The 23,731-nt window shown below is 52.2% G+C and overlaps 9 protein-coding genes across 9 annotated transcripts; 4 read left to right on the plus strand and 5 right to left on the minus strand.

The window, feature by feature from the left end:
* Nucleotides 1–266: 266 nt before the first annotated feature.
* CONPUDRAFT_121838 (uncharacterized protein) lies at nucleotides 267–5,702 on the plus strand. The gene is made up of 5 exons (XM_007768925.1): nucleotides 267–633; nucleotides 690–1,293; nucleotides 1,365–2,482; nucleotides 2,548–2,754; nucleotides 2,815–5,702. Exons 1-5 carry the CDS (start codon nucleotides 313–315, stop codon nucleotides 5,596–5,598), a joined length of 5,034 nt encoding a protein of 1,677 aa, XP_007767115.1. The 5' UTR covers nucleotides 267–312; the 3' UTR covers nucleotides 5,599–5,702.
* A 118-nt stretch (nucleotides 5,703–5,820) lies between these two features.
* Nucleotides 5,821–7,640, minus strand: CONPUDRAFT_81309 (uncharacterized protein). Its single transcript, XM_007768369.1, has 3 exons — nucleotides 7,423–7,640; nucleotides 6,568–7,368; nucleotides 5,821–6,497 (listed from the first exon to the last, which is right to left on the minus strand). The coding sequence occupies exons 1-3, from the start codon at nucleotides 7,543–7,545 to the stop codon at nucleotides 5,946–5,948; spliced, it is 1,476 nt and encodes a 491-aa protein (XP_007766559.1). The 5' UTR covers nucleotides 7,546–7,640; the 3' UTR covers nucleotides 5,821–5,945.
* Nucleotides 7,641–8,340: 700 nt separating this feature from the next.
* CONPUDRAFT_81310 (uncharacterized protein) lies at nucleotides 8,341–9,408 on the plus strand. Its single transcript, XM_007768370.1, has 2 exons — nucleotides 8,341–8,461; nucleotides 8,512–9,408. The coding sequence occupies exons 1-2, from the start codon at nucleotides 8,375–8,377 to the stop codon at nucleotides 8,986–8,988; spliced, it is 564 nt and encodes a 187-aa protein (XP_007766560.1). The 5' UTR covers nucleotides 8,341–8,374; the 3' UTR covers nucleotides 8,989–9,408.
* Nucleotides 9,409–9,597: 189 nt separating this feature from the next.
* Nucleotides 9,598–10,469, plus strand: CONPUDRAFT_81311 (uncharacterized protein). Its single transcript, XM_007768371.1, has 2 exons — nucleotides 9,598–9,736; nucleotides 9,788–10,469. The coding sequence occupies exons 1-2, from the start codon at nucleotides 9,644–9,646 to the stop codon at nucleotides 10,262–10,264; spliced, it is 570 nt and encodes a 189-aa protein (XP_007766561.1). The 5' UTR covers nucleotides 9,598–9,643; the 3' UTR covers nucleotides 10,265–10,469.
* Nucleotides 10,470–10,721: 252 nt separating this feature from the next.
* On the minus strand, nucleotides 10,722–11,763 carry CONPUDRAFT_89245 (uncharacterized protein; the record flags this gene model as incomplete). Its single annotated transcript, XM_007768926.1, has 2 exons — nucleotides 10,722–10,998; nucleotides 11,054–11,763. 2 exons carry the CDS (start codon nucleotides 11,761–11,763, stop codon nucleotides 10,722–10,724), a joined length of 987 nt encoding a protein of 328 aa, XP_007767116.1.
* A 232-nt stretch (nucleotides 11,764–11,995) lies between these two features.
* Nucleotides 11,996–12,920, plus strand: CONPUDRAFT_164288 (uncharacterized protein). Its single transcript, XM_007768927.1, has 2 exons — nucleotides 11,996–12,182; nucleotides 12,242–12,920. Exons 1-2 carry the CDS (start codon nucleotides 12,090–12,092, stop codon nucleotides 12,716–12,718), a joined length of 570 nt encoding a protein of 189 aa, XP_007767117.1. The 5' UTR covers nucleotides 11,996–12,089; the 3' UTR covers nucleotides 12,719–12,920.
* Nucleotides 12,921–13,082: 162 nt separating this feature from the next.
* Nucleotides 13,083–14,339, minus strand: CONPUDRAFT_164289 (uncharacterized protein; the record flags this gene model as incomplete). The annotated part of the gene is made up of 2 exons (XM_007768928.1): nucleotides 13,761–14,339; nucleotides 13,083–13,701 (listed from the first exon to the last, which is right to left on the minus strand). Exon 2 carries the CDS (start codon nucleotides 13,551–13,553, stop codon nucleotides 13,083–13,085), a length of 471 nt encoding a protein of 156 aa, XP_007767118.1. The 5' UTR covers nucleotides 13,554–13,701; nucleotides 13,761–14,339.
* Nucleotides 14,340–15,189: 850 nt separating this feature from the next.
* Nucleotides 15,190–15,910, minus strand: CONPUDRAFT_152356 (uncharacterized protein; the record flags this gene model as incomplete). Its single annotated transcript, XM_007768929.1, has 2 exons — nucleotides 15,190–15,741; nucleotides 15,812–15,910. The coding sequence occupies 2 exons, from the start codon at nucleotides 15,908–15,910 to the stop codon at nucleotides 15,190–15,192; spliced, it is 651 nt and encodes a 216-aa protein (XP_007767119.1).
* Nucleotides 15,911–17,918: 2,008 nt separating this feature from the next.
* CONPUDRAFT_143265 (COG complex component) lies at nucleotides 17,919–22,220 on the minus strand. The gene is made up of 13 exons (XM_007768930.1): nucleotides 21,812–22,220; nucleotides 21,685–21,765; nucleotides 21,451–21,614; nucleotides 21,282–21,399; nucleotides 21,000–21,224; nucleotides 20,440–20,940; nucleotides 20,175–20,382; nucleotides 20,005–20,123; nucleotides 19,864–19,956; nucleotides 19,588–19,804; nucleotides 18,981–19,526; nucleotides 18,080–18,930; nucleotides 17,919–18,027 (listed from the first exon to the last, which is right to left on the minus strand). Exons 1-12 carry the CDS (start codon nucleotides 22,208–22,210, stop codon nucleotides 18,923–18,925), a joined length of 2,679 nt encoding a protein of 892 aa, XP_007767120.1. The 5' UTR covers nucleotides 22,211–22,220; the 3' UTR covers nucleotides 17,919–18,027; nucleotides 18,080–18,922.
* Nucleotides 22,221–23,731: the final 1,511 nt, after the last annotated feature.

The raw sequence follows: 23,731 nt of genomic DNA on the forward strand, positions 1-23,731 counted from the left end.
GACGGCTGGGCAACAAGTGAGCGGCTGTTGGGACGTGAGGTTATACAAGTTCAAGCAGGAGAAATTTATGGTCGCAGTGTCAGGGGCTAAAATGGCATCCCGCGTCACAGTCGCCTACATTGTGGCTGTGCCGCACACTTTCCATTGTGTCCCGCACACCCCGCAGCGGAATAGTACGCGCCCATGGTCCCGTCGTCGGACGATGAAGAAGTGACATCCCTACACTTTGGTGACGGCAGCGAAGACGACGAAGAAACCCCTGCGCCATTGGTGAACGGAGACGAACATGACGCGGGAGATTACGCGACGCGCATGGGAGAGTTGTTCGACGATGAAGACGAGGAGGGTGGGATCAACGGAGGTGTACAGGAAGAGGAAGAGGGCAACGGGAGCGATGATGAAGAGGGGTTTGTCTACGAAGGTGTCGATGCTGAGCCTGCGTCTATGAGCTATGGGGACAGGCTGCGGGATGTGCTTGGGCTGGACCACGAGTCTGACGAGGAAGAGGAAGTAAAAGTGGAGACGGAAGGTGAGGAGGGAAAAGAAAAGGATAAGGATGAAGATTTGGTGGAGGAACGGTTTGTGGAGAGGAGTCTCTTGCATGGGCCAGGGCAACTTGAGGACTCTGAGCAGGTGAGTAACTGTTCTTATTACATCGAGGATCATAAGTATGAACTGAATAAACGTAGACTCAAACACGCATCCTCGAGACACCTGCGTCGTATTCACCTTCGCCTTCGCCTTCACCGTCCCCTTGGCGTCCAGCAGAGTCTGTCGATGCGGACGCAGAAACAACAGCAGACGCGGAGCCCTTCCTCCTACCTCCTCGGCCCGCCCTCCCGGCGACCGTCTCCCGTCTGCGCTCCTTCACGCCTCAAATCTCGCGGACCGTGTCATCGTCCCATGTCCTCAACTCCAACACCGCCAGTGCAGCCGGCACACCGGGCCCCCTGAGCGAAGCCCGCCTCTCGCCCTTTCCTTCGCATCTCTCCGACACCTCACGCGCGTCGTCCGCATCCAACATCCGTAACCTCCCTACCACCAACGCGAGCGGTACCGCGACTAGCTCTGAGCGTGAAGTCTTCCGATGGACACCGCTACAAAGTGCGAGCACTTATGTATACCGCACCGCCGCGTCCGCCAAAGCGTCTGCGATCCTCGGCACGCCGAACGCGGGTATGCCGACTGTGTTGGCTGCAAATGGACTCGTGTGTGTAGGCACAGACGCCGGGAGGGTCTTTGTCTTTGATTTCAAGCAGACGTTGAAGTGTATATGTGGGGATGATCAGGCTGGTGAGTATGCATTTCAGGCTTCGTGGATGCTCAAATGCTGTGCTAATGGGACTGTTGTCGCTGCTCTACAGCTCATACAGCTGGACCTGTTTCTGCGATTGCACTCTCGCACGACCATGCCTTCCTCGCTACGGGACATGCAACGGGACACGTCCAACTTTTTGACCTAACGATCTCGCCTTCTTTTGCTTCCACCTCCTCCACGCCCGTTTCCTCTGCAACCGTACCCCTCGCGGCAACGCGCTCCGTAGCACCGCCCGCGCCGGATGCGATCGCTGCCGGCCGCAAGGAAGGACACCTTCGCGGCAGTCGTATCGTGAGCGTCGCATTCGTCGCAGGAAGACATCACGCGCTCGTCACAGCCGACGAGCGTGGACTCGCGTTCTTCCATAGTCTAGGGAGGGTCTTGTTCGTTGACGCGTTCGACACACTCCGGATACTAGGCCGTTATCCCGACGAGGAGCCCTCAAGTTCCGGGGCCCTCGCCTCTCTCGGCGGCGCCGGCAGCATGAGCATCAGCGTTCCCATTGGCCACGGACCTGGTCCCGCTCCTGGCCACGGGCCCGGACACGGCCACACGCGGGGTAACCTGGTCGACCCAGCCGCTCTCGGGCGGGGACACGCTGGCGGCGCGGACGCGCTCACTTTCCGCCGCGCACGGCGCGCCAAGTCGCGTAATACGATCGTGGATATGAGCACGCTTCCCCTGGGACCAAATCCGCATGCGCTAGATGGGTACAATGTCACCGCGCTGCTGACACCTACGAAGCTCGTCGTCGTCGGCCTCAAGCCGACGCCGAAGACGTGGCTCAAGGCGTCGCGCCCCACTGAGGGCCCGGGTGCCGCCCCAAGGTCGCAGAGGCCTGGAGAGAAGGCGAGGGGCGTGTTGGCATGGTATCCGAGCGTGGTAGACGCGAGTGCGCCGGTGGAGGAGCAGAAGAAGAGTAAGGGGAAGAAAAAGGTGAAGGATGGGGAGGGCGAGAAACAAGGGACGGACCCGGTGTTGTTCTATGCGTGGGGGCCGGCATGTTTCTTGATGCGTATATCGGAAACGAAGATTAAGCAGGAGGTGGTGAACAACAGAACGGGCAAGACGAACGAGATCGATGTGGGCACGCTTCTGTTTCAGGATGTGACAAAGTGGGTATTGGACGAGGAGGTCCTCGCGGCGCAGTGGATGAATCCCAACGTGAGTCCGCTGCAAAGTCACCAGCTCTTTTTTAAGTTCGGGCTAACTGCGGTTTATGATGTTAGCAAATCGTGCTGTTCACGGCAAGCAATGTGTTGGTCTACGACGCGTATGCGGCTCGCCTGGTAGAGCAGGTTGCATTCCAGGCATCCTCGCTCACCTCACCGTCGCTTACTTTGGGTCACACGAGCAACGGCGCACTATCTTATTGGGACTCGGCTCTAGACATTTCCCACAGCGTACGCACTTACAAGGGCAAGATCTTCCTCCTCGTGGGTTTTGTTTAAATGTCTCGCTCTTGCTTGTGTGATTCACCCTTACCTCTTGCACAGGGCCGCGACTCCCTCTCTGTTGGGACTCTGCTCACCTGGGCCGACCGTATTCTCGCCTTCGTCGAGACCGGCGACTTCCTCAGTGCAATTGACCTCACCCGCTTATACTACACTGGCGCTGCCCCAGGGAACCGCAATGGCCTCCCCGCAGACCCTGCCGCAGCACAGTCCGCGATCGCCCAGAAGCTCGGCGAGCTCATGGTAGCGAGCGCCCGGTACGCATTTGCGGAGGAGCGCATGACGGACGGCACGCATGGTGCCCCCGGTGGACCCGGCGTCGATCGAACGTCCCTCTTTGAAGGGCTCATCGATGCGTGTGTGAAGGCGTCGCTCGCGCTCGAGAGCTTCGATTTCTTGTTCGAGGACCTCTTCGCGTACTACGACGAGGCGGGCATCTCGGGCATCTTCCTCGCGCGGCTCGAGCCGTTCGTGCTCGACGGTGCGCTTAGTGCTGTCCCACCACGCATCGCACAGAGGCTCGTGGCGGCGCACGAAGAGAAGGGACAACCGGGCGCGGCAGAGCGGTTGATTTGGCACATTGATCCGACCTGTCTCGATATCGACCAGGCGATCACGCTCTGCAGGAGACACGGGCTCTGGGATGCACTCATGTACGTCTACACGCGCGGGCTGAGGGATTATGTCTCGCCGCTCGTTGAGCTCCTCGGCCTCGTCCGATCTGTCCTTGGCCTGCGCCAGCGCCAGCGAGGGGCGATCGAGAGAGGTAACACGCTCACCATGTCGAAGAAGCAAGGAGAGGAGATGGCGAAGACCCTCGGAAACGCATACAAGGTCTTTCCCTATCTTGCCGCCCTCCTCTGCGGTCTTGCTTATCCTAGCGAAGAGCCGCTATCGCCGCCGGAAGACGCTGGGGAGGCTCGCAAAGAGGTTTACAAGTTCCTCTTTAGCGGTACGACTTCCGCTTGGCCAGAAAACGGCGGTCGGCTCGTTCTCACTGCGCCCGATGACGGCACGCCGGAGCCGACGTACCCGTACGTCCGCGCGCTTCTCAAGATGGACTCGGAGGCATTCCTACATGCCCTCGATCTTGCGTTCGAAGACTCGTACCTAAACGACACGGGTGGCGGTATCAGCCGGCTGCAGATCGTGCTCATCCTCCTTGACGTCCTTGCCGCTGCTGATGGTTCACCCGGCAAGCTTGACCCGGCGGATGCGACATTTGTCAACATTTTCATCGCGCGCAACGTGCCCAAATACCCGCAGTTTATCCAGCTCACGCCATCAGTGCTGCAAAACACTCTCATCGCGCTTGCATCGGCAAACGACGCTGAGGACACGCGCGAGGATCGCCAGCTCGCGGCAGAGTACCTCTTGTCGGCTTACACGCCGTCGGAAAGCGAGGAGCTGCTTAGGTTGTTTTGGGGCGCGGGCTTCTTCCGCATCGTCGCGCATTGGCGGAGACAGGAGAAGCAATGGGCTCGCTTGCTCGAGACGTGCCTTGCCGATCCAGCATTACGCCCGCAGGAGACCTTCGAGGGTGCGGAGGAGGCGCTCGTGAGCGCGTCCCGCGAGCAGCGGGGCGCTTTGCTCCCGGACGATGTCACGAGTGTCCTCAAAGATTCGTTGTCACGGCTTCTAGAAATTGACGTCGAGCGGACGGCAATTTTGGTTAACAAACACTCGCCGGAGATGCATGAGGCGGCCCTCGCGGTGCTGTCGGATACCAGGGCGGATCAGAAGTACACGTATTTGCATAGACTGCTGCAGCCCTACCTCGGGGAGGACGGTGCCTCGACATCATCGCCAAATTCCCAGGCCTCAGAGGGCATCCGCCACCCGATCTCCGAGCCCCTTCGCGAAGTCTTCCTTTCTCTTACTTGCCATGTCCGTCCGGGTTCCGTCATCGACACCTTGCAGAACAGCGCGCCACCGTTGCTTGACTTCCCTGCAGCGCTGCGGATTTGCGAGGAGAATAGCGTGTACGATGCTGTTGTTTGGCTCGAGAATCGCATGGGCCGGCCGCGCGAGGCCATCGCCAAGGTCGTCTCCTTCGAGCAGGACGTCATTGCTCAGATGGCGGAGGAGCTTCAAGCGCTTTCATTGTTCGCCTCCTCAGACGAGGATGGAAAGCAAGAAACGTGCACTGGGCTGACCATGAAGCTGCGAGAGATCGGCAAACGCGGTATCGAGGTCTGCCTCGAGCACTCCCGCTCGCAGGCGCCCAGCGACGTTCCGCTCGAGGACATCTGGTTCCAGCTGCTCAGTAGCCAAATATACTGCGTACAGAGCATATCTGCTCTCTCACAGGATCTTGCTGTCCCTTCAGAATCCTCGGAGGAAACCCACGACGTAAATTCTTCACCTCCACCTTCGCCTCCAACGGCCGAAGTCCTCCAAACCCTTCGCTCCTTCGTGCGCGACACCTTTTCCGCGCTTGTCTCCATTTCTTCCACCCGTGCCGTCTCCTTCCCCAAACTCTTCAAGCGCCTTGCCGAGCAGACCTACCCCTCGCCAAGCACGTCCTATTCCGAGTTCCGTGCCATCCTCACCGGAATGCTCGAATCGTACCGTTCCGACGGCGACATGCTCGCCATCTCGCGCCGGCTCGTCGACCGAGACGTGTTTGACACGATGGAGGAAATTGCCAAGGAGCGCAAAAAGGGCTGGCGCGCGGCGCAGCACGTGTGTGCGACGTGCAAGTCGCCTCTTCGGAGTCAGGCGCAAGGAAACGCTGGTGCAGCTGCGTCGAGCATGCAGCAGGTCAAGTTTGTAGTCTCGAGGGCAGGCACGATACGGCATGCTACTTGTCCACAACATACCTGAATCTCGTTGTTCTCCTACCTTAGATATCAATTACTGTACGGTCATCATTTATATTCGGAAATGCGTCTGTTCCCAAGTCAATCGAGTTGGAATTTCTGTTCCCCGCATTACCTAGACCTCGAGTCCTCATCTCATCCCGTCATCACAAAACAGTCGGGTCCTCAAAGCGCGTAAAATCGGTTGGCTACTAATATATTTTAGCCACAGCTAAGAAACCCTCCTGTGAGTTGGAGTCGCTTTTCATTTCACAAGCATCCACTCCACATAACCAAATATTTCAAGAAACATGATCAGCTCAAATGTGGTCAAAGTACGCAGTTGCTTTACTAATTCCAGAACCAGCACAATCAACGTCCGCCACGTCCCCGCCGACCTTCACTTCTGCGCTTGGACGTGTGGTCTTCGACTTCAGAGTTACCTCGAGCACGTTTGCTACCCGTGCTTCCCGCGGCATTAGAAGCGTCCTGGGAGTGCTGACGAGACCGCCGCGGAGGGGGACTTGTTCCGTGCCTCGTGGAGCTCTTCCTACTAGGCTGTTGTCGGCGGCCCTTTGCTGAGGAAATGGACTGATCCGGGGCGTCCTCCGAGTCCATCGAGTCACCGGCTGGGCCGTCAGCGCTGTCAGGCTGCTCGACGTCCATCTCCGAGAGGCCGGAGCTATCAGCTTCCGGAGCGTCTGCTTGTGACGAGTGTGCTTGACTGGAACGAGATTTGGATCGAGTCGTCATGGCCAAACCGGGAAGATTTTGAGTCGAGCGACCAGATCTGTACGCCGAACTTTCCTTAGACTTGGGATTAGGCTTGTCGGATGTAGGAGATTCCGCCATGACATCGTCGGTTTCTTCTTTGAGATGCAGGGTATCTTTGTGCTTCTTGTCGACTTCGAGTTTAATGTCTGTCTGAAAGCGTCGAGGGAAGTGGACGTTAGCATGTTATTGCGACAAGGGAGGAAACCATTTAGCAACTAACATTGACACTCTCTTCTAATGCACGCTTCGCAGAAGATACTTTGGGAAAATTTATCAAGTCGAACGCCGGGTCCGTTATCTCAAGGTCTAGATGACCCATCACTATGTTAATAGCTTCAACGAAGGGTCTATCGAAGGACTTGTACTTGTCAGTGAGCATTGGCAAGTTCCAAGCGATTACTGCGGGTGCTTTGAGATCGTCTTCGGTAGGACAGCCCACAAGCTCGTATTCCAGTAAACTGAAAAATGGGCCGACAATGAGAAAAGCGTGGAGGACGCCTATGGTGGGATCCTGTCGATGGATACGCCAGGCTTGAGCCTTGAGCTGTGGCATTGCGTCGAGAGCTTCATCCGATGCCTTCTTCGAGATCGTCTCGTCCCAGCCCGACTTTTTGGGATTTTGCTGATTCCAGAGCCTTTTTACTTCCACCAAAAAGCCGACTTGTTCGCGGATGTTGATAGGTTTCTCATCTTCATCTTCCTCTTCCTCTTCGCCTTCCTCTTCGCCTTCATCCTCGCCCTCATCATCGCCTTTATCCTCATCTTCATCAGCTTTAGTAAGGACAAGGAGGAAGTCTGGGATAACGCGGCGTTCTTCATTCATGCCCACATCATCCGTAGCCTTAGCAGCGACGGTACTCTGAGGATGACAGCTAACGAGGTATCCATCAGCCCGAGCGGGAGTTTGCTCGCAAAGCTGGTGAAAAATTCGGTCGAGCAACGGATATAGGGCTGATTCTCTCCGACGGTGTTTCCGCGCATACTGATACAGATCCTTGTATCGCTTTCGCGAGTTTGGGCTCTAGCCTAGTTAGATCATATGCGTCCAATATGACATAAGAAAAGCAGAACCTACAAAGTTTTGCATCGTCAAACCCCGTAGAAGATTAGGGCAGGTTTCAAGCGGAAGAGACGACCCTTCGGGTACGTCGCGGACGAGGAATGCAGGCTGAATCCAGTGCTTATAGATAGCAGCCATGCCTGAGTCGGACAACAAAATGAAGCATCACATCGATGGAAACACTCATCGTGTACGTTATGGGAAAACCTTGATCGATATAGCTGGCAGACAACCTGATGATGTATATCTGATCAAAACGTTACCAAGTGAGCACAGGAACACGCACATACAGCAGCTCGTGGGACAGATAAGCTGAAGAGCCACTTACTACGAAGACAATCAGTTGGCCATACTAGTGAAGTATTTTATAGTACATGGTCGAATCAAGATGGATGAATTTGCTGCGCGCGCACGACCAGTACTGGTAACCCGCTTGCAATACGGCGAGAATATCTGTAATACCGTGGCGGCGAATGCCGCACAAAGGGGCCAAAACCGGTCCGCCACCCGTGCTGATGACCATGTAGTCATATTCGATCAGGTAATACTAGTTTGTATCGACAAAACAATGAAATAGGAGGAAGCTTGGGCTTCTGCGCGCGGGTGTTGTAAGTCAATGTGATAAAATAGCCAATTCGCATACTGACACTAAGATGTAGTGTGCCACATGGTGAAAGCAAGGGGACGTCTTTCCCTCTACTAAACAACCCAAGATTAGTACCTAGGCTCATGCAACTGCAGATAAAATATTGCTGTGATGAGAGTGCAGCCTTGGGACTAGTCACACATTAATGTACATGGTGTGTGTCGTCTTTCGCTCAGGTTTTGCTTGGTCGTTTGCGTTGGCTAAGGCGGGATGAGAGAGAATGAGTCGGAGTTTGGAGTTGGGTCGACGCAAGCCGCGACTGCTTATTGTCCTGGAACCGTCATCTGGCCGCCTGAAACGACTCCTGCCAAATCTTAACTCATGTCCACCACATCAGAGTTCTCCGAAGAGGCCATCACCAAGTTACTCAAGCATTTTCAACAACCTGAGCACTCTGGGATACAGTATGCAAGTGATTTCCACTCCGTCTCCCCTGGAGTTTTCTAACCACCCGATAGAGACGCAAAGAACCAAATCACCTTCCTGCTGCCAAACTCCCGCCAAAATACGTCGTCCGTCGCAATCGCTTTTCCACGCAGCCGATGAATAGGCCTCCAAAGGTCTGTTATGGCTATGGGATCTTCCTAAAAGATCTCTTTCTCTATGCGTGCCGCCACCCTGAGATATTCGAGCGAGCTTGCACCTCCCCAGCCAAGCTGCTCAAAGTCAAGGGCCGTCAAATGCGCAAGCACTATCTCGAAGCCATCTGTCTATTTGCAAGGACGCACCTGTCGGCAGCGTTGGAGTGCCCGCGGCTACTTGATACTTCTATTCAGAGTCCCTTGGTCGACTACGAGATGGCTATCGCACTATACGACAACTACAGCGTATACGGGTATGAGGAGAAGAAACGACAGAACGAACTTCTCGCGAGGATTAAGGAGGAGCTCGAGATCCCAGAGGCGGAGCAAGCTATGTGGTTCCTTGCTAGTTGAGGATTTGGGACTTCGCTTTGCCTCTGAATAGCTCCGTGATACCCAACCTATCGTGAGCCACTCCTGTACCGCCTCAGTTTACATCTATTCTTGCATGAAGTGCCAACCCGCTCATGTTTAGTACTCATCGCGACTCTCGTCCATGTATTTCTACTCTTACTGTAGCGCACTGAGTTTTACCAAAAAATCGAAACCCATAGCAGGTCAAAATTGTAGTCTCGAGGGCGGACACGATACGTCATGCAACTTGTCCGCAGCATACCTAGTTTCCACCTTCTTCGGTACCTTAGATGACATTAGTTGTATATTTATCACTCACGTCTGGAACCATCTTCTGTTTTTTGGCGGTTAGGTGGTATGGCTTTGATCCTTCGTCCTGTCGCTAGTTATGTTTCAACTCGCAATAGTTGATGCGTTCGGTTTTGAGGCAAGATATCCATTTGCATGAGAAAGATCATGGCTCAGGGAATCAAAGGATCGCCGCGCTTACGCCTCATTGACAGACTGGCCACCGTGACTCGTCCCGAGCTCGCTTGCTAATACCCGTACTTCCGATGGCCCTAGAAGCACTCTGTATAGGTTACCATGCCTTTTGTTCGAAACCGCCATCACTCACCTACATTGATTCATTCCAGCTAAACTCCAGCTCATGATCATGTCTACCACCTCAGACTCGGAGTTCTCCACTGATGTTATCAACAAGCTACTCAAGCATTTTCAAGAGCCCGAGCACTCTGGTGTACAATATGTGGGTCTTGTTTTTACACGTTCCTCCCTAGAACCAATTGCCGCCCGTTAGAGACGTAACGAGCTACGAGATCTTCCCTCCGTCAAGCTCCCCACGGAATATGTCGTCCGTCGCAATCGCTTTTCCACACAGCCGATGAATAGGCCCCCAAAGGTCTGTTTTGGCTATGGGATATTCTTTAAAGACCTCTTCCTCTATGCGTGTCGCCATCCCGGAGTGTTCAAAGAAGCGAGCACCTCTCCAGCCGACCTGCTCTCAGTCAGAAGTCGTCAAATGCGTAGGTATTATCTTGAAGGCATCTGTCTGTTGGCAAGGATGCACCTCTCGACGGTGTTGGAATGCCCGCAGCTCCTTGATGTTCCTATCCAGAGCGCCTCGGTCGACTACGAGCTAGCTATTGCGTTATACGACAACTACAGTATACACAAGTTTGAGGAGAAGAGACGGCGGAGCGAGATACTGGCGAGACTTAAGGAGGAACTCGAGATTCCAGAGGCGGAGCAAGCTATGTGGTTCATTGAAAATTAAAGAATCTGGGACTTCGTTATGCCTTTGGGTAGATCTATAAAACTCAAACCTATCGTGAACTATCTTGCTTACCACCCTCGTTTAGTACGTCTGTTCTTGCATGGTGTGCCAACCCGCTTGTATTTGTTCTTCGTCGTTTACATCCGGGTATTTCTACTGTTTTGACGCAGCGCCTAGAACTGTATAATGATACCACCGAATTCCAATCCAGTGTACGGTCAAGCAAAACGGAATACAGAGGGTACAGTGGTGTAGAGTGCCGTCAAGAAACAGGGCGATATGATACACTGCTAACCCTGCTAACCCACCACGGATCCAACCCTTGCGAAATACGTTACTGTATATATGATTGTGTCACCGAGCCAGTTTTACCAAGTTTTGCGTTACCTAGACTCTCGTATAGCTTCGATCCACAAGACATGTTCAAAACTTCGTCGAGTTTAATCTATTGCACTAACTATGCATACCATATATGTTCTCCAAAGCTCATTTCCTGCAGACCACATAAAGCCTTCTTAGCTTTGTAGTGACTGGTGCCTTTGATTTCCGCTTGCTCGACATCATAGCCATCAATTACAGCGGATGAGAAATCAATGACGTTCCACTTGTGAATGCGATTATGCCGTTCGCATAGTACCGTACTGGCTGGCGCACGCACAATGTTGGCGGGCCGCAAATCGCCATGCACGATGGAAGCCAATGATAAATCGCTGAGTATCGCAAAGATGTCCTCCCTGATCAAGACAGGTTAAAAGAACAGTCCTTCAGGGTTCAGCTGAATCAGCTTACTGAGTAGACGTATCCAGACCATCTGCATATTTGCAGGTCTCCCCCCCACGAGACATAACAATAACAGCCAGCATCGGTATAAACGGGTCTGGGCGCCAGTTTCTCCAGATTGAGTGGTCCTTGCCTCCAGAACTGCCCAATAGATCATCGTCGAGCGGGTCGTCGCGTGTCATGTCATCGGCTGTTGCCTGCCGTCTATCGATCTGGAAATCCTCGCTGGTCCATGGGGGAAAGGATACCTGATCGGCAACGAAGAAGCCGTAGAAATGAGGCGCAATAACGCCTTGAAGTCTATCGGCTTGGGGAACCTGATCGTATGACCACCCTTCTCGGCCTGATTTACGACATCTGAGTTTGTTGTAAACCCACGCTTCCCGCGCGAGGGTGCGGCAGCGATTAGGCCGTGCCACTTTCACACAAAGCTCCTGTTTAAGGGAAAGGAGGTTTGAGACAGTGACGCCAGATTCCTGGGAAGTCGTAGAGACCACCTCCACCGCGTAGGTAACGGCAGACCGACCCCACGATATACGCTCCGTTAGCTTAAGAGACAGATGCCCAGCGTTTTCTGGAAGCCGTGAAGGGTGCCACGTCGGCTTACTATGATAAACAGCCTTATGATGGTCAAATTGATGAGAAGGTAAGTCTTCTGCCCTTGTGAGCATTATAGCGTTCGGAATGTTGTGACCCGTAAGGGTCAAGGTCGAAAACATGAATGGCGGGATTTGCTTTAGTAGGCGTAGGTTGTATCAGTCAAAGCAATGTCTGGTCTGTAAGCACGTACCATTTATGGCGTCTCCGACGGCTTGTAACGCGCGAGCTACAGCCTTCTTCTGTTCAATAAGCTTGTCAAGACCTTCGAAGACCAGGAGGGTCGGGCCTCATTCACAGACCTAGCCTAGTAGTGACTCACTCGCTTGATACCCAGGCTTCCGGCGGCACTCGGAACGCTCCATGCAAAACGCCGTGCCTTTTGTCCGAAACCCTCCCTCAGTCATCTAGTAACTCGATTCATTCCAGCAAACTCCAGCTCATTGGCATGTCTACCACGCCAGACTCGGAGTTCTCCACCGAGGCCATCGACAAGTTACTCAGGCATTTTCAAAAGCCCGAGCACTCTGGCGTGCAATATGTAGGTCTTGTCGACATGTCTTTACACGTTCCTCCCTAGAATCAACTGCCGCCCATTAGAGACGCAACGAGCGAAGAGATCTCCCCTCTGTTAAGCTTCCGACGGAGTATGTTGTCCGTCGCAATCGCTTTTCCACACAGCCGATGAATAGGCCTCCAAAGGTCTGTTTGGGCTATGGTATATTCCTAAAAGACCTCTTTCTCTATGCGTGTCGCCACCCCGAGATATTCAAGGAAGCGAGCACTTCTCCAGCCGACCTTCTCGCAGTCAAGGGTCGTCAAATGCGCAAGTGCTATCTCAAAGGCATCTGTCTGCTGGCAAGGATACACCTCTCAACGGTATTGCAATGCCCGCGACTCCTTGATGTTCCTATTCAGAGCGCCTCGGTCGACTACGAACTAGTTATTGCGTTATACGACAACTACGGCATATACAGGTATGAGGAGAAGAGACGGCAGAAAGAACTTCTGGCGAGGCTTAAGGAGGAACTCGAGATTCCAGAGGCGGAGCAAGCTATGTGGTTCATTGAAAATTAAGGGCCTGGGACTTCGCCTTGTCTTTGAGCGGCTTCGTAGTACCCAGCGTATCGCGTGCTTCGTTCTGTACCACCTTAGTTTACGTTCGTTTCTACATGGAGTACCAATCCGCCCGTATTTCTTTGTCATTCATGGTCATGTATGATTCCTGTATGAATATTGTTATGCCGTAGTGCATTGAATTATATAATGATGTCCTACGACGACTTTGACCCGATCGAGGGCCAGGGAGATACCCTACTAACTAACTACGTATTCGTGCTTCGCCGAATTTGCCTATGTCCATGGCTAATCACGGTCACCAGAGTCCAGACAGACAATATTACGTAATGGCGGGCAGGAACCTCAGCACAAGCAAAAGAATTTATGCATCTACGAATCTGTTAGGAACGAGGAAGTTTTCAACATCAAAGGACAATATACCTTCCAATAGGCTGGCTTGCACCATATCCAGGAGCATCTTGAAACTATCCAGCGCCTGCGTATCCATGCCCAGCCCCTCTCCGTCCTTCGCAAACGCATCAACATCCAATATCATCTGCTGCCGTATCCTCTCCTCGTCCCTGCCATTATCCTGCTGCCCACCTCCGAAGAACGACAACGCCGTCGTCTGCTTCTTGCCCCGCTTCAGCCTCCGCAGCGATTCCTCCGTCTTCTTCATGGCGGAGAGGTAGTAGATGTACCGCTGGCACACGTTGTCGAATATCTCCGTCGTGTATGCACGCATGTGCGCGTCCTTGAGACGCTCGCCTGGGCCAGCGAAGAAGTCTTTGAGGGGTCGGAGGATGGTGTGCACAAAATAACTCGGCTCGGCAGGAGGCCGCTTTTTCGACATTGCCCGAAATTGCGAGGGGATGGACCGCACGGGGAGGAGGGCATCGCAGCAACGCCTGGACAATGTTTGCACCACCTGGTCAGAGAGTAGGGGGACGAACGCTTCCAGGTCAGCAAGCTGTTGCCGGAGCGCATCTGTCGGAGCGCATCTAAGACAACTTTTGAGTCAGAATTTCGAGGATCAAATTAGCATCATTTCTTAGCGTACAGTTCTTGCTCAGATGGCGGAGGAGCTTCAAGTGCTTTCCTTGTTCGCCCCCTCAGACGAGGACGAAAAGCAAGAAACGTGCACTGGGCTGACCATGGAGCTGCGAGAGATCGGCAAACGCGGTATCGAGGTCTGCCTCGAGCACTCCCGCTTTCAGGCGCCAAGCGATGTTCAGCTCGAGGACATCTGGTTTCAGCTGCTCAACAGCCAGATATTCTGCGTAGAGTATCTCTGCGCTCTCTCGCAGGATCTCGCTGTCTCTTTAGAATCCTTTGAGACACAAGACGCAACTTCTTCGCCTTCGCCTTCGCCTCCAACAGCCGAAGTCCTCCAAACCCTCCGCTCCTTCGTGCGCGACACCTTCTCCGCGCTCGTCTCCATTTCCTCCACCCGCGCCGCCTCCTTCCCCAACCTCTTCAAACGCCTCGTCAAGCAGACCTACCCCTCGTCAAGCACGTCCTATTCCGAGTTCCGTGCCATCCTCACCGGAATGCTCGAATCGTACCGTTCCGACGGCGACATGCTCGCCATCTCGCGCCGGCTCGTCGACCGAGACATGTTCGACACGATGGAGGAAATTGCCAAGGAGCGCAAAAAGGGCTGGCGCGCGGCGCAGCACGTGTGCGTGACGCGTAAGTCGCCTTGTGACGGCGACCTTGTAGTTCCTGACTAAAGGTACCACCGATACATGGAAAATTCAGACGGAGAGAGAATCGTTCTAAAGTAGATCAAATCGGTCAAAAATTCGATATGGGTCCTCCTATTGCAACAAAGACCCTTTTATACGATACATGGCTATGGAACGAGAGACCATGAGGGATAGAATGTCGTGAAATAGTAGCTGTCAGATACATAGGCGGGATAGAATCATATCGAACAAGACAGAATAAAATGAGTAGGCGGGTCCAACAGCAGATCCGACCTCTTACCGTAGCCTCGGAACACAGTCCCGACCGCTACACGCCTCTTCGGACTCGGAGTCAGGCGCGCTGGTGCAGCTGCGTCGGGCACGCAACAGGTCAAATTTATAGTCTCGAAGGCAGGCACAATATGTCATGCGACTTGTCCACAACATACCTGAACTTGAACCTCATTGTTCTCCTACCGTAGATATTATTTACTGTATCGTCATCATTTACATCAGGAATGCATCTGTTCCCAAGTCGATTCATTCGGACTTCTCCTTCCCCGCATACCTAACTTAGCACCTCAAATCCGCATCTCATCCCGTCATTACAAAATAGTCGGGTCCTTATAAGCTACATTGGTCACTAATATATTTCAGCCACAGCTAAGAAGCCTTCCTGCGAGTCGAAGTCGCTTTTCATTTCATACGCATCCACTCCACACATCCAAACACAAGAAACATGGTCAGCTTAATTGTGATACAAACTACATAGTTGCTTTACTAATTCCAGAATTAGCGCAATCAACGTCCGCCGCGCCCCCGCCGACGTTCAATTCTGCGCTTGGACGTGTGATCTTCAACCTCTGGGTTACCTCGAGCACGTTTGCTGTCCGTGCTTCCAGCGGTATTAGAAATGTCCTGGGAGTGCTGACGAGGCTCCCGATCTGCGGGACTTGTCCTGTGCCTCTTGGAACCAGCCCTACTGGGCTGTTGTCGGCGGACACTTCCTGAGGAAATGGACTGATCCGGGACGTCCTCCAGCTCCATCGGGTCACCGGCTAGGCCGTCAGCGCTCTCAGGCTGCTCGAGGTCCGTCTCCGGGGGGCTGGAGCTATCAGCCTCCAGAGCGTCTGCTTGCGACGAGGCTGCTCGACTAGAACGGGATTTGGATCGGGTCGTCATGCCAAGGTTCGGGAGGCTTCGAGTCGGGCCACTAAACTTGTACGCCATACTGCCCTTAGACTTGAGATCGGGCTCATCAGATTCAGGTGATTCCTCCATGGCCTCCTCAGTTTCTTCTTCAAGATCTAGGGTGTGTCTGGACTTCTTGTCGACTTCGAGTTGAATGTCTGTCTAATGGTGACGGGGGAAATTGATCGTTAGCATGACCTTGAGCCAAAGGGAAAACCACTTGATAACTAACAATGCTTTCCTCTTCTAACAGGCGCTCTTCAGAAGGCACTTCGGGAAAGTTTGTCAAATCGAACGCCGGGTCCGTTATCTTAAGTCCCAGATGGTTCATGACTAGGTTAATGGCTTGAACGATGGGTCGATCAAAGGATTTGCATGTTACAGTGAGCATTGACAAGTTCCACGCGATTACTGTGGGTGGTCTAAGATCGTCTTCGGTAGGGTAGCCAACGAGTTCGTACTTCAGTAGACTGAAGAATGGGCCGACAATGAGAAACGCATAGAGAACTTCCAAGGTGGGATTTTGCAGGTGGATACGCCAAGCCTGAGCCTTGAGCTGTGGGATCGCCTTCAGAGCTTCGCTTGACGCCTTCGGTGAGGTCTTCTCGTCCCAGCCCGACTTTTGAGGATCTCGCTCATTCCAAAGCCTTTTCCCTTCCACCAAGAAGCCGGTTTGTTCATGTCAGATTTACGTCTAGTATTCGACCCTTTACGGTTTCATTGGTTCATCCAGAAGCCTCCTATACGGCGATGTTCCTCCTAGAGGTCTACAAGTAAACATCGCCTTCATACGTCTATTCAGGCGCTTAGTATCCTAGCGGTACCTTAAGCGCTTACGCACTCGTGTGGCTCCGCGTTCATCGCATAGGGCCACGTTCTGCTTACGTAGCCGTCCTGCATTACCGTGGGACTTGGACTGCATAGTAGTTACGAATACGGTAGTGACTTCACACGCTCCTGTCATATATATACAGTCGCTACCATGAATATCATCTAAGTCTTCTCTCTCCACCGAACGACTACCATCGTCAGCCTACCAGCTACCAAGCTACTCACTCAACCTTCAACACTAACAGCCCGGTGAGTTCGCGCTCTTATAGACTCCATCAGCTATACTCGCGTTCGTCCTTTGTCAGTTCAGAGATGCTGATCAGGCTCTCATCCTTATCTTTGCCTTCATCGTCGCCTCCACCCTTGCCTCCACCCTTGCCTCCACCCTCGCCTCCACCCTCACCTCCACTCTCGACTCCACCCTCGTCTTCAAGTTCATCATCAACTTGAGTAAGAATAAAGAGAAAGTCTGGGATAATGCGGCGTTCTTTAGTCCTACCTACATCAGCTGCAACTGCCACAGTACTCTGAGGATGACAGCTAATGAAGTAGCCATCATCCCGAGCGGGGGTTTGCTCGCAAAGCTTGTAGAAGATGCGATTGAGCAATGGATATAGCGCCGCTTCTCTTCGATGGTGTTTCCGCGCATAGTGATACAGGTTTTTGTATCGCTTGAGTGAATCCTGGCTCTGGGGAACCTATTTAGGCTTCGCATGCCCAATTATGCGTGAAGAAAGCAAAGCCCACAAAAATCTTCCGCATGGCCAGGCCCCGTGAGGAAAGAGGGTGGGAGTTCAACGCAAGAGACATGCCTTCAGACTTGGATGCGTCAAAGACGAGAAACAAGCTTATCTAACACGGAGTACAATGAAGCATCAAATCACTGATCGTGATTGGGAAAGTCTCAATAGGCCTCAAGGCCTCAATTAATGAAACCTCCAAACAGCCTGATGATGAGATCTAATATGATCTTATCACTGAGCTAGCACAGCAGCACGTAGTATAGCAGTTCATTGGCAGAGATCTAGGTAAGCGGAAGAGCCACCAATAATATCATGAAGGCAGTTGGCTGGCCATTCTAGTAAATTGCTTGATGATACGTATTTGAATGAAGAGTTAAAGAAAGGAGCCACTGCTGGAAAGTAGGACTCGTGCGCGGTGCTGTTACTATACAGTAATATCAAAAGACCACTTCTACATGCACAGAACAAGAAAGAACAAGACTAGTGAAACATAATTAAATACCACACGTACATGGACATTCAGGCTGTCAGTGATGGACATACGTGTCCCTAGGATTATGTAACTTCAAAGACAGCAGAGCTGGGGTATTGCTACAGAGGCACTAGTCACTAGCCTGAGTACGGTGCGTAACGTGTTTTGCTTGGTCGCCTCGTCTTTTGCTTTGCTCAAGCCTGAAGTGAGCGTGAGAGAGAATGGCGTCGGAGTTTGGAGTTGAGTCGTCACCACTACCTTTGTTGTTTGAAACGTCATTTAGTCACCGGAAACGACCCCAACCAACTAAGGCTTATGTCTTCCACATCAGAGTTTTCCAAGGAGGCCATTGCCAAGCTGCTTACTCAGTTCCAACAGCCCGAGCACTCTGGTGTGCAGTATGTAAGTCTTTTCCTTTCACCACCGCCCCTGATGTTTCCTGATCAACCGATAGAGACGTAAGGGACCAAAGGACCTCCCCTCTGTCAAGCTTCCACCAAAATACGTCGTCCGCCGCAGTCGCTTTTCCAAAAAGCTGCTGAATCACCCTCCAGAGGCCTGCTTTGGCTACGGAATCTTTATGAAAGATCTCTTCCTCTATGCGTGTCGTCACCCTGAGATATTCGAACGAGGTCGCACCTCCCCAGCCAAGCTGCTCACAATCAAGGATCGTCAGAAGCGCAAGCACTATCTCGAGGTCATCTGTCTATTTGCAAGGACGCACCTCTCGACGGCGTTGGAGTGCCCGCGGCTTCTTGATGTTCCTATTCAGAGTGCCTTGGTTGACTACGAGATGGCTATTGCACTATACGACAACTACAGCATATATGAGTATGAAGAGAAGAAACGGCAGGACGAACTTTTGGCGAGGATTAAGGAGGAGCTCGAGATTCCAGAGGCGGAGCAAGCTATGTGGTTCCTTGCTAATTGAGGATTTGGGACTTCACTTTGCCTTCGATTAGCTCCGTGATACCCAACCTATCGTGAGCCACTCCTGTACCACCTTATTTTACGTCTGTTCCTGCATGGAGTGCTAACCCGCTCATGTTTGATCTTCGTCGTTTTCATCCGTGTATTTCTATTCTTTTACCGTAGCGCACTGAATTGTATAATGGCATCGTATGATGACATTGAAACCCATTGCAGTGCATGTCTAAGCGAGGAGGAGCGACACACCCTACTAATTCACCACGTATTGAATACGTCGCTGTACATATGTGTCGTCGTATATTATAGTAGGTCAAAATGCAGACAAATAATACGACGTAACGATGGGCTTCAACATGAGCAAAAGAACTTATGCATCTGCAGATTTGTTAGGAGGCGGGAAGTTTTCGACATTAAAAGCAACATACCTTCCAACAAACTGGCTTGCACCATATCCAGAAGCATCTTGAAACTATCCAGCGCCTGCGTATCCACGCCCAGCCCCTCTCCGTCCTTCGCAAACGCCTCAACATCCAATATCATCTGCTGCCGTATCCTCTCCTCGTCCCTGCCATTATCCTGCTGCCCACCTCCGAAGAACGACAACGCCGTCGTCTGCTTCTTGCCCCGCTTCAGCCTCCGCAGCGATTCCTCCGTCTTCTTCATGGCGGAGAGGTAGTAGATGTACCGCTGGCACACGTTGTCGAATATCTCCGTCGCGTATGCACGCATATGCGCTTCCTTGAGACGCTCGCCTGAACCAGCGAAGAAGTCTTTGAGGGGTCGGAGGATGGTGTGCACAAAGTAACTTGGCTCGGCAGGAGGCCGCTTATTTGACATTGCCCGGAATTGCGAGGGGATAGACCGCACGGGGAGGAGGGCATCGCAGCATCGCCTGGACAATATTTGCACCACCTGGTCAGAGAGTAGGGGGACAAACGCCTCTAGGTCGGCAAGTTGTTGTCGGAGCGCATCTAAGACGAATATTTTGAGTGATAAATTTGAGGATCAAATTAGCATCGTTGCCTAGCGCACCTTCCGGGAGGCCGACGTCTTCGTGGAAATCAGGCAACATTATACTAATCTCCTGGGTCCACAGCGTCCTGCTGAGGTCAGCCAGCTTCAAAATGTCAGACATCAAGGCAGCAGACTGCTTGATTGTTTGGTTGTCCGCTTCTGTGGACTCGGGAGTTGAGTTATCGCCGATAACAGGTGTAGAGGATCGGGAGGTGGGGGACTGCGTTGACGACAGCTGATAAATACCAATTAATTATTCGACTGGGTGACCGTAAACAGCATAGTTATTCTGACCTTGTCACTGCCTGGCCCAGATTTGCCCTTGCGAGGAACGTCTTCGAGGCCGGGGGCATTCTTCTTTACCCAAGTTTTGTATCTGCTTAGTAGCTAGGGCTCATGAGAAATAAATTCGTTTAGAGTAACGAGAATTAGTACCTGAAGCGTTAGTCGCCAAAACCGAAATCCTAATTCGGGGATATAGATTTGGGCGCTCCAACAGCTTGTTATTGCGGTCCATACAGCGTTAGATTGAGTGGTTATAAATTGTCCACGTTCTACAAAGTAACTCAGTTGGATTGTCTCGATATTTTTATTTTGACACGTACCATGCTTTAGACCACTGTTAGTGAATGGTGCTAGCGCATCTTCAACCTTGGGGACTATTTCCTTCCAGCGCAGCTGAAAATATATAGGCAACTGCCATCGTCGCTCGAAGGTAGCGTAAACTGGGTGTACGCGCATACTTTCGACAGCGTGGGTAGACGGTGCTAGAAATTCAAGCGACCGAATGAACGCTTGTGTTGTTTCATACCGCTGGGGTAATTAGTCAGAAACGATCCTCACCATCGTTTCAAGCAAGCAAAAACTCACTTTCCGAAATTCATCAGGATTCCCCGCTGCGAACACGACATTCCCCAGCTCATCCATCACCTTCTGCCCCACCTCCGCCCAAACGACGTTCGACATGATCTCGAACCCTTCGACGTATCCTCGTTCCTTCTTAGGACTTGCAAAAACCGCAGCCATAGCCGCGGCTCCGTTCTTGTCCTTCAGCTTTGACGCCGCCGTTGACTTGAGAGATACTCTATCGGCGGTCTCCATGATACGCGTCATATCACGCTCGACAAAACGGAGTATCTGATTGTAGAATGCCGCGAGCGAGTCGTCCGAATCATCCAAGAGGTACGCTGTCGCTGGCCCACTACTCATTTGGGCTTCAAAAGGGTTTTTCTTCGAAGCGAAGGCAGTGTAAGGGGTGTAAGGAGTCCGAAGGAAATTGTTTCCGCTTTCAACAAGCTGGGGGACGGCTAGCGCTGGAGTATGTGGCATTAAAGGAGAACGAGGCACGCTCAGTGCACCGGAGTATACAGTCTAAAGCGGGGGCAAAGTTCAATTTCAAGTAGAAACTTTCGAGAAAAACGGGGACTCACTTTTCGTAGAAAATCCTGCATTAGATCTCTCCGAAGAATATTTTCCGAGTTCCTCCAAAGCCCTAAATTGTCGTAGATACGAAGGCATTCCGACACGTCAGCGAACGCCTTGGTACGTTCGATTTCAGATGTCTTGGTGTCTTTGCTCGTTGCCATTACCGTTACTGCCGCAGAAAACACATGATCGAGGTCCGACGATAGCGTTGATTGTATGCGGTCTACTCTCTGAAGAAACGGAAAGTGAGGATCAGCCTAGGGTTGCAGGACCTAGAGTATGCATACCCATTGAATCTCATTGATAAAAGCACAGTCATCGTCCTTAGCCTTCGATACGTGATACGTCAGCTGGCTGTACTCTGCGGCTGCTCGAGAGAGATGTTTCGCTCGGTTGCCTCGCGCCCTGGCATGAATTAGGATGACTGCGTAACTTAGAGAGGAATGATACACTCACGCAAGGTCTGGTGTTTCCGATGGACTTTCGCCAGGCCATTGAGAAGGAAAAAGTCGTCCTGAGCCTTCGCCTCCTGGACTTTGCCCAGGTGGTGGTGCGACGTGCAGCAACGATTCTAGTTTTGTAACGGATTCGGATATCTTGATGAGCATATGAAGGTATGCCTATTCAATCACAGACTAATTGAGAGGGCGTTCACAGCCTTATCTGAAGTTTAGCGGTATGAATGCTCACCTTCTCCTCTCTGATCTTCGAGCGCGCATCCAGCTTTTGTTGAATGGCGGTTTGAACCACTTGTAGTCCTTCTCGAGCGAGCTACGTGTGTCAGCACATAAAGGGCATTGATGGAGTAATAGCTCACCTGAGCCTGTGTCTTGAGCACCGATAATGGCACCTTCATCTTCTCTAGGCGCTTGCCCTCTCCCCGGAGATCTGTGCTGAGGCTGATGAAAGCCTCGTAGTCATCGTTGATGAGCTGGACTAGTTCTTCCTTCAAAGATGATAGGTAGTCCTTGAGTTCAGAGCGTAAGTCTGGAAGCGACGTGTATGAGCGTGACAGGAGGAAGTCGTCGACATTGAATGATGTTGTGGTGAGGAAGGGGTCATTATGAGAGAGGGGAATGAAGTCGGGCAAGTCGGGAACGTCGGAAGAGTCTAGATCTAGAGGATGGAGCGCATCACGTTCGGCGAGCTCCTCTGCGAGGCGCTCGAGTTCGAAGGGGTCCGGGGATTTGACAGGAGGACTCTGGGCATGTTGCATAGCGCGTCGCGGCTCCCTCAATCTCAGTTTGGAAAGCGTTCAATGGCTTCAGCTTCTCGGGCTAACACGGACAAACAACTCGATTCCTCCCAAGTCTCGCATGGCAGCGAGTCCTGTCTTCGCGCTTGATGGCGGAGGCTACTTATTCATTCCACCGTATTGCGAGTACCTGTTTCATGGCAACCCTCTCGCCTTGAATCCACGTTAATTGCAATCAACCAATACCGCCAACTCTAGCCTATGTCTGCCACATCGGAGCAGTTTACTGCCGAAGCTACTGTCAGCGAGCTATTCACGCAGTTTAAACAACCCAAGCACTCTGGTATGTAACATGTAAGCCATGTCCGCTTCCCGTCTCCTCCATTGCTAACTGACTCTTGGCAGAGACATAACGAACTAAGAGAGCTCCCCTCTGCCAAACTTCCGTCAAAGTACATAGTCCGAGTCGCGATCCCTACAGAACAACTTGAAGGCGACCCTGTTTTCGGATGTGCAGCCATTACTTTGCGGACCGTTCCATCTTAGGCCAATGATGCTCTTCAGACTGAGGTATCAAGGAGTGAACTTTGTAACATTAACGTCCTATGGTACAAGAAATATTCATTGAGCTTGCAATTGTCGCTGACCTTACTGACCTCTCTTTTGTCACCGTCACCTTCATCTACCTTATGGGTCACAGGATTTATGGAGCACGAAGCTATGCTTCGATGTCATAGCTAAGTCAAACATGAGAGGCTGTTTGACGCACCGCCGACAGTCGGCATCGGGTCTTCGCTGCCGTCATTCAAGGGAGCATCAGAGCAACATTCCTGCGGGGCTGAGAACTCCGCAATGACTTGACTTGAGCAGGCTGGTTCAGTGCTTTCAGAGGACCAGGACGTGTCTTCGAAACCTGTCGGCTTCATCAGATGGGGCGCATGGACGCACGCAATCCAATGCGATTTACGAACTTATTCTGGCTGGCTCTTCTTGATCACATTCGTGACCGCGTCCAGTTGGCCTCGGGCCAATAACAGCGCGGGTTCCCCTGTCCTCGGATCATATACAAGGCTACCATCCCTTACGAACCAATAATCACCACCAACGGAGGGTACTACGTTTCCTCCTTTTGTGTCTGGGTGGGGAGACATATGCGACAATATTGAGTGTTGGAGGAGATGGTTTCCTGACCTGTGGGCTGTTGATAAGGGCGCAGAACGTGAGAAAGCGGAGATGCTAACCCGATGACTATTATCAGATCTCACAGGTACACCTTCTCAAACGGCTTCAGAATGTATGAGCCAGCAATATTAGTGTTGTCAAAGCTCTCGACAACTGTCAACGTCGACTCCTCCGCCTCTACATTGTGACATCTGACTAACACAATGAGTATATAATCCTCACTTGGCACATTCATGCCATCAACATGACACTTCAGCAAAGGGTGTCCCTCCTCTCGATCAGTACTTTTAACGCACTAGGAGGCAGAATTCCTCAAGAATCAGACGAATATCAGCAATGATGAGGAGGCGAAGAAGAAAT

Source organism: Coniophora puteana (assembly GCF_000271625.1).
Source record: "Coniophora puteana RWD-64-598 SS2 unplaced genomic scaffold CONPUscaffold_4, whole genome shotgun sequence".
NCBI classification, from domain to species: domain Eukaryota; kingdom Fungi; phylum Basidiomycota; class Agaricomycetes; order Boletales; family Coniophoraceae; genus Coniophora; species Coniophora puteana.